Raw genomic sequence first — 9,389 nt, 5'->3', positions numbered from 1 at the left:
CTTTTTTTTTTTCACAATCATTTTATCCTCCAACTGTTGGAATGAATTGTTGGAAAATAAGATTAACATCAAGTGTATGACAAACTAATATATAATTAATACATAAAAGTTTTCATCTCTTATATCACATAGACCCTTTGTAGTGAAACTCAACACCAACAATAAATGGTTAAGTTGGAATAATATCGGTGATATTGGTAAAATACCATGCTGTGGTTGAAAGTTATCATGAATTCAAAGCAAATCAAGGATCATAATTAAAGTAGAGAGGTGTAGAAGGTCAAAGAGAGTACATAAATCACCCCTTTTCTATTAGAGGAGGGAGACTTAATGAACAAAAATAAAAAGAATGCATAAAGAGACGCATGAAATGAAAACTTCACCGCAGAAAGTAAAGGAAAGAGCACTGCTTAACTTCTTACCCGCAACAGCTATTTTTTTAATGTGTAGACGTGAATTGATATGTATGTAGAAGGAAAACTTGCCCACATATGTCAAATTATATGGCATATGTGAGGAAAAATTGTTACTTATGGGTCCCAAAGAACAAAATAAAATAAAAAACAATCTATATTGTTAATTAATACTAAAGTTTTATTTATTATATTCTAATTACATGTATTTTTTCTAACAGCACAGACTTTGAAAGGGTGTAGAGAGAATCAATAATTTCTTTTTCTCTGTAAGCAAGGGGGGCATACATGAAACACCATCACCAAAAACACTGCTGAGGATTGTGGGTCCAGATTTCCACTAGCCCTACTCATTTAGGTGGACCCACCACCCAAACATCCATGATGTCAATCACGTTGGAGGAAACAGGGAGGGCAGGCAAATTTTGTAAATGGATAATGAGCAACAATGCACATTGCACTTGCCATATTCACTGTTCTTTTACTCCTCTTCAACCTATTGCGTTTCGATGATTAGTGTATTTTAACGTAAAATATTGTTTGAACTAAAAAAAATTCTGATAAATAAAGAAAAGAAAAGAGAGGATTTCGGACTTGGAAATTATTGAGAGAAAATGGGCAGAGAGATGGGCTTCCCATTCTTTTCATCTTATTTTTGTTTTTGCAACTTATATAAACATATATAAACATCCTCATAAAAAATAGAGAGAGCAGAGAGCACTATCTCCACCTCCTTCCACTTACATCCCCATCTGCTCCCCTAATTACTTTAAAAATATTATCTATAAATACTCTCTATTAATAATTAAACCCTAATTAACTTAGGATTAAAAGGTAAGATGATCATAGATGGGAAAAAAAGAGAGAAATTAAAGCTTAAAAAACATTTCCATGTATAATATGGCATCGGATTTCTAGTCATTGGAACTATTAACTGAAATCACCACCACCAGAACCACCACAAACTCAGCAAATTAACCCAAATCAGCAGCAGCAGGACCATTTTTCCAGTCAATTTTTCCGTTTTCACATCACATTGCAACTTGAGGCGTTCTCATCACTGAAGAAGTGAGAGTATGGTTCACCTGCTGGAGGAGGAGCGTATGCGTATGGCGGCGGTGGGCCGGGTGGCATGTAGTTAACAGCAGGTGGAGGCCTAGCATACATCATTGGTTGGAACCTCTCATTGCCCATGGCCCTTTGCTGGTTCATCACAGCCTGCAAGTATTGTTGTTGGTGGTACGGGTTACCAGGCATGGCCTCAGGCCCAGCTCCTTGGAAGTATCCACCTCCACCGGCGCCTCCGCCACCACCGCCATTCATGGCGCCAGCCGGCAGGCCTTGGACAGCTGGAATGTTGCCCATTTGGCCCATTTGGCCCATAGGCATGCTACCCATTGGACCCATTGCCATGTTCATGTTGCCCATCTGTCCCACATTACCTACAGGCATGCCCTGAGGACGGCCACCCATGTTCTGGAAAGCATTGTTCAAAGCTTGAACTTCACTCATTCCTCCGCCGCCGCCGCCTCCTCCACCACCCTTTTTACCCCCATTGCCATTGTCCATGCTCCCATTAGGACCCGCTTGACCACTATTTCCATTCTTGGCATTTCCCCCACCAACATTTTTGCCATCCGACGGAAAGCCTCCACTTTTGCCTCCATTCTTTCCACCCCCGCCTCCTTGATTGTGGTTTTGGTTTCCACCGCCGCCACCCTTCTTTCCTCCATTTCCATTATTACCCTCATTGTTCCCACCACCCATATTCACCTGAGCAGGCACAACCCCACCGCTGCCGCCCTTTTTCCCATTACCCGCAGCACCACCGCCATTCTGACCACCAACATTCCCACCACCACCCTTTTGGGCTGCGGCATTCATCATCTGCGGATGGTTCCCCTTCATCATCATCATCATGTTCGGCGGCATCCCCTGGCCGCCATTGCCCATCATCACAGGCTTCCCCTTAGTGAGAGGATGAAGGGGTTCATTCATGTCATAATCAAACTCATCGTCATCCTCGTCATATTCATCATCATCATCGAGGTCATCGAGGTCATCGTCACTCAAATCCTCTTCCTCCCGCACGTTGAATTTCACCGCCTTCTGATTCGGGTTCGGGTTCGGGTTCTGGTCCTTGAAATTAGGGGGCATTGGCATGCCTTTCAATTGGGCCAGCTTCAGATCTTGTAACCCCTTAATTTGCTGGAGCTGCTGGAGTTGCTGGAGTTGCTGCAGCTGCTGCTGCTGCTGAAGCTGCTGGTTCTGCTGTTGCTGCTGGGGTTGCTGGCCGCCCTTTGGCTGACTGTTACCGCCAGCGCCAGCGCCAGCGCCACCCTTCTGCCCGCCTTTGCCGCTGTTGTTGTTTCCGCCTTTGCCATTGTCATTTTGTTTGCTCTGGTTGTTGTTATTGTTCGCCTTTGGAGCGCCCCAAAGCTCTGCATGTTTGCCGGATTTCGCAAGCTTCTTAATCAGAATAGCAGGGTCTACATTTCCGGAGACCGTCACCTTTCCCTGCTCTGAATCTATGTCGGTGGTGAAAACCCCTGTTCAAAATTAACCAAAGGGTAAATGTGATTAAGCACAATTAAATTAAATATTTGGGGGGGGGGGGGGTGAAATGGAGGATACCATCGATTTTCTGCAGGATTTTCTTCACTTTGTGCTTACATCCATCACAGTGGATGTTCACTTTGAGAACACATTTCTGCATGTACAGATAACCCAAAGAATACAGCAGAGTGAAAAAGAAATATTCACAACGGTCAAAAAAATTTAAAAAGTTTTATAAAGTTAAGAACATTTGAGTTCAAATGAAGCAAAGAATTAAGAAGAGGGGAGTGAGAGAGTGTACCTGGATCTTCATGAACTCTTCCTTACTCATAGTTACAGCTCAAATGCAACAAATTAACACAATGTTACAATTAATAGTAAAAACAGAGAAAGGGTCGCTGATAGATCTATCAAACAGACGCTGCAGAAAACAGAGAGGAGAGAGAGAGAGAGAGGGAGAGAGAGAGAGAGAGAGAGAGAGAGAGAGAGGAAGCTCAGAAGAAGAGGTGGGTAGACATTAAACTTAAATGGGCATCTCTGCTTCCTCTATTTCAGGGTTAGAGAGAGAGAAAAAGAGACTCTAGAGTGGTGCCTCCTCCATGACGTTTTCTCACTCTTATATTTTCAGGCCTTTATTATTTGTTGCTATTATTTGTATTTTCCGATCTATAAGTTGGCTTGGCTCGGAAGCTAGCAATTGCTTCCTGGCTTGGCTTTCATAAGAACTATGGAGGAGGGAGGAGTGAGGAGTGAGAAGTGAGGACTGAGGATGAGGAGGTGAGTGTTAAATAGCGTTGGTGAATTGAAGAGGGTCAGATTTCGTTTCAACTATTAAATTTAATCTTTGATAATTATTAATTATTTTCAGCAGATACGAATGAAAACTGTGTCAGATTTTCCTCTCCCGATATCGGTGGTAAAATAAATAATGCCATTATATTCGACCTTCTCTTTCGTATATGTGCTTAGATAGTTTTTTTTATTACAGTCTGATTCCTCCAATCCTTCTTCTCGAGAGATTTTTCAATGTGATTTATATACGGAATTGTATATTATGTGTCATTATATAAATTATGGCGTATGTGTGCTAAAAAGTTAATAACTTAAAAAATAAAATTTTCCACCATTTCTATTTAAACTCGTAATATACCACTTGTGTATCCGTCATAATTAAAAAAATTTCCTCCTCCTCCTCCTCTGTGTACTTTGCTGCTGCTATTCGTACTTTGAGCTTGGCAGAAGCAATTTACCAGATCACCTCTTTAAAATCCAACGGATTTTTAAGGATCTGGGTGAATCCAGTGCCTCTGAGTAGTAACTTTTGAGTAATGACACTCCTGCGGTGTGAACTCTTTTTGACATGAATCAATCTGTGGGCACCGATGTGTGGTTATGTAAAGAGGTCTTGAAAGAAAACAAAAAAAAAAAAAAACAAACAAACAAAATTGTGAGGTATTTTATTAAGAAAAACTCAAATTTTGGGATTAGATTATAGGTCAATTAGTTGGAATAATCAATTTTTGACTTTTTGTTGCAGAAATGATAATAAAATTGATTACTTCTGTAACCAAATGTCAAAATCTGGTCAGCTAACTGAACTAAATTATATACCTTCACTAAAGATTATTGAAAGAAAACACAAGTTATTAGGGTTTATTGACATATTCAAAATAATAAAGGTCGTTAAACTTAAGCTAGGGACATAAAACATGTGAGATGAAATTGACAAATGCAATGTTATAGAAAATTAGAGGAAATAAAGTCATCCGTAAATTCAACATTAAAATATGCCTCGCTCTTATTGAGTAGGGCAAAGAGGTATGGAAATAGAGTCGATCCATGCTTTTGATGGTTGAATCTTTGTTACGCGTCGGATGATTTGCAAGGCTACTGCTTGTTCTGGAATAAATATAAATAGAATGGATATTGGGCCCTTATGGCATCTCGTACACATTCCGACGATTGGCCGAGCGAATAAGTCAACTTCAAAATGGATTTGTTGTGCGAAGAGTGCGTTATGACCCGTGGCCGCCTGCCTGGTGGGGGGGGGGGTCTCCAACCCTTTTCCAGCTAGAGAAACTCTGTCTTGGAGATTTGTTACATTACCTAAAAACTTTTCTTACATCTATAGAATAGGAATATCATAACCTCTTTGTAGATCAACCATACCCCTAACTCATAAAAGATTACATACTAATTCGACTTACACGTATAAAAAAGTTCATAGTCGTATCTTACACAAGTAAATACTCTAGGTGCACCGCATACACGTTACAGCCTAACTCTGAACCCCATATTTCATTTAATTTGGTCAACTTGTACAATAAAAATACTCAAAATATAATATTACGTCAAAATACATGGAGACTAAAAAGGAAAATCGACCATAAAAGAAAATATCTTTAAATCGGTAAATAAACTCTTTCTACCTCTTTAAAAAAAGAAAATTTAGATGATGTATTGATTTGATAACTGTGTTTAAAAAAACAATTCCTGCATATTAAGGATTTAACACGTGTACATAAGAAGCTTGAGTTGACAAATATACACTTCAAGAGGTGTGGTCTTGAAAATTTCGCTTGGCATAGAAGATACTTACGTCGAGCTCGTATGCTCAATGCACATAATACATCATCATTGACAATTGTTGAGGTCCAAAAATGTCATATGCAAACTCAATTAAGTCTCAAGGCCCTATTGTCGTAAAAGCCCTGAATCAAGCCTAAACACATGACAAGGCATGGAGTTGAGAAGAGAAAACATTCACAATCATGCCATGCCATTAAAATAATGATAATCGGACCAGATTTTTGTATAATCATGCCACGCCTATGCAAATCCTTGCATATTCATCACGCCAAGCTCTATTTTGCTAACTACTATTCACACTAAAATATGCACAAGCCACGTGCCATGCCTTGCCAAGTGAATCATGGTGTGGATGTTTACGAAATTTTATTGGGCTTACGCAGGGTCAAGATATGGAAGACTTTGGGTTGCTTAGGAGCCCAAATATCCAAGCCCACAATCTTTGAAGTCCACGTAGGTGAGTTTGAGAGAGAACAAACCTAGTTTCCCTTTTTCCTTAGCAAGCCAACTAAGTCAGTTAAAAAGGAATTAGACTCAAAGCCTTAAGTTCACGTGAAAGCCCAACAGAGCCCGCATTTAATGAAGAGAGAGGCGAACTTCCTAACTCACGCAGGAGAACAATGAATAAAAGCCAAGAGATGCATTACCAGAATTAACGCATGTGGAAGCTGACCAGAGCAAGGAGTGCTCTAGGAAGAGCACACGATGCAGTCTTCACGAGAACAATGGCGTTCTTTTGTCTTACACCAAAAGAAAAGGTTGCAGTTGTGCCGGGAGAAAGAGGAAGATTTAGCTATAACTAAGATTCACTAAAGAAGCCTAAAAAAGGGAACCACTCACCTGCAAAAAGAGAAGTCGGAGGTCTTGAAGGGAGGGAGGAAACATTACAAAACGTTAACGAGAAGGATTCAAGGTTGTACTGCACAAAGCAAGGGAAATCACACTCTTAAGTACAAACAATCTTGAATCTTTAAGAATATCACCTTCCTGCAACCTTAGTGGTTTCTTTAATCTTCCTTCGATCCTCTAAGTTAATAGTAACAAGAATTCTGATAAATATTTCATAGAAAGACCAAAATAATTTACGGTGAACAAACTCATGGACTACTTCTATCGATTTTCAACCAAAGTGGAGAGTTAAGACAATCTCAGGAATCATTTTAGTTATAAAAAAACAAAACAATAAAAAAAAAACCAACATTGTTAATTGGTGTTTCTCAATAATACAATCTAAGGTAAGAGTTTTAAGAAGAAAAAAAGTTAACAAACGCCTGCCTTATCTTAGTTCCCAAATAGATTTGTCCGTGTGAATAGCCACCTACTCGCGCATAGGTCACTCTAAGCGAACGGAAATGCTCTAATTTTCTTCAATAGTTTGAGAGTAGTCCGGAAATGAACGGAAAAAATTAATTCTATGAAATTGAACGGTAAAGATTGTTAGAAGGTCTAATTACTTGAACTATCGAAGAAAAACCCGAAATTGCTCCGGTAAAATTGGTACAGGCCAAAAGTTTAGATCTTCTTTTTTAAATGCCATTAACTGATAAAAAAAAAACATAAAAGTATGTGAAATAGACTAGCTTAATTCCACAATACTATTTCTAAACCCCCATGCAAAGATATCATATTCCCAAATGGTGGAAATAAAAAGAGTTCATCCTTTTGTGCATATATCATTCATTCTCCCCAAAATGGTTTGCCAGTTGTCGCTACACCAACTTGAAGAAAATTTCCCAATTGAGCTAGGGTTTGGTGCAATGTAAGGCCCATTATTTATGAAATGTGGGAAAATATGGAAAAAAAGAAAAAGAAAAGAAAAGTGAAAGAAGCTTTTTGCAATATAAACAACCTAAGATTTTGGTAATTTCCACAAAAGCAGTAATCCATGGTGAACAAATTGTGAGCATTGGCTGTCACATAAGCATTTTAGAAAGGAAAATAGCAAGCTGTAGGTCAGGTTATGAAACTAATAAAAGCTCCTTTGGTGTTTTTGATCATGTGTATGGCCTACTTTAGCAGCAATTAGGCAAAAGAAAGCAACTATTGAGGGCCACAAGCAAAGTCCTCTCCTCCTCCATTGATGCAGATGAATCATGCTTTGCTTGCTTGTGGTTTTGGGTAGATTTTTTTCATGAGTTTTGGACACTTGTTTCGTAAGGTTACAAATCATTGATGTCCTTAAAAGCCTGAGGTGAGAGAGGTGATGTATAAACAAACCCTAGTGCCTTTTTTCCCCTTTTGCGTTCCTGTTTACCCCTTTGAAGTGGTAACTTTACTAGTAAAAAGATGTTATTTTGGACAGGTGTGAAAAGGGACTTAAACCAAGAGAAATTGATTTTGGAACATTGATTGTGTTTTTGAGGTGACTTAGTGATTGGGTAAAGTTTAAGCAAAATCAAAGTTGATTCATAATCAGAGCAGAATATATTCTCCCCTTTTTCTCTCTCACATCATGCAACTAATCACTATAAAATCTCCTCATAAACAGTGGAGATTGTAATTGATTCTTAATCACTTGTGTCTATCTATCTCATCACTTGGGATCTGCTTTGTAACTAGTTGCATATCCTTATTTCCAGTTGTGTGTTTGCTATAACTACATTTAAAATATGATTTATAACCAATTATGTATATCTGCTTATGTCTCTCTCTCATCATGTAAAATTTATCTTACAATCGGTTGTAGCGATGAGATAGATATACGAACACAAGTGAATATACAACCGGAGATAACTAACAGCCTCTCTGAAACCACAAAAAAAAAAAAAAAAAAAAAAAAAAAGTTGAAAACTATTAATTAGGTTTCCATTTGGCCTCCATACACAAAGAGACGGTGGGCAACACGGCAGCACTTAAAAAGCAGAACGGTCTAAACTACATGCATGGGAGCTTTAGAACTTTGTTGAAACTTGAATGTATGTCAAAGTGGGTAGCTCTATAGCCCCTCTCCTATGTATGGAACTTGACATAACATCTTTTCCTTGTGAGGGAGGTTTTAATAAGGAATGACTTGGGCGGCCAAGCAATGCCATTGCCATTTATGCAGAAGGTGGCACATGAAGCACCACATGGCCTTCTGCAGATAGTGATTGATAAGAGAGATTTGAAGATTTGAGGTCGTCATTTATTAGATTTTTGCCTGCAGATTATGTGAACGTAACAAGATTCGAACAGAAGTCCAAACGCGATGACGGTGGTGATTAATGAAATTTGTAACAAGATTTCTTTCTTCTTTTTTTACCAGAAGATTAAAAAGGAAACCAATTCGGAGCGCAAGTGTTTCGGAAGGATATCAACAAGTTGCAGAAGTGAATATATATACAATGGTTAACGGACAGCACAGACAACATTAGGAAAGGATATACAGAGAAAAGTAGGTAATCATATGGGAGTTATAGCTAACATTCAGTGCAGGCAAATAGCAGTGAAAACAAGGGGTGCCCTTATGCGTAAGAAAACCTCGTGACGGGGTAAAGCATACACTGTTGTGCGATAACAACGAAACAGCTGGTGATTACATACACACCGCGTGGAGGATAAAAGCGCGATGTTACCAGCAATTTGTAGTGTGGTTAAGGGAGGTTAAACAAGGGAAGACTATGACAGCTTTGGCATACAGAATCGGACGCTGTTGATGCAAGGAATCGTCTGTTAAAACAAGTCAATCGCATCCTCTCTTGCAAGAGATACCACACCCACACCCACAAAGAATATTCACTAGTGAAGAAATCAAAGAAAGCCGAGGGTCACGTAATTGAATCAGCATGAGAAAATACATCTCCTAACTGGTCATATAGTATGTTCCTATACTAGTCTGAAGGATTCAGATGT

General features: G+C 39.0%; 1 protein-coding gene across 1 annotated transcript; it reads right to left on the bottom strand.

The window, feature by feature from the left end:
* Window positions 1-1,014: 1,014 nt before the first annotated feature.
* On the bottom strand, window positions 1,015-3,902 carry LOC137730835 (heavy metal-associated isoprenylated plant protein 33). The gene is made up of 3 exons (XM_068469817.2): window positions 3,271-3,902; window positions 3,048-3,123; window positions 1,015-2,962 (listed from the first exon to the last, which is right to left on the bottom strand). Exons 1-3 carry the CDS (start codon window positions 3,298-3,300, stop codon window positions 1,440-1,442), a joined length of 1,629 nt encoding a protein of 542 aa, XP_068325918.2. The 5' UTR covers window positions 3,301-3,902; the 3' UTR covers window positions 1,015-1,439.
* Window positions 3,903-9,389: the final 5,487 nt, after the last annotated feature.

This window comes from Pyrus communis, chromosome 16 (genome assembly GCF_041283825.1).
Source record: "Pyrus communis isolate YQ-2024b chromosome 16, ASM4128382v1, whole genome shotgun sequence".
Taxonomy (NCBI): Eukaryota; Viridiplantae; Streptophyta; class Magnoliopsida; order Rosales; family Rosaceae; genus Pyrus; species Pyrus communis.
This window is presented reverse-complemented; position numbering and strand designations above follow the sequence as displayed.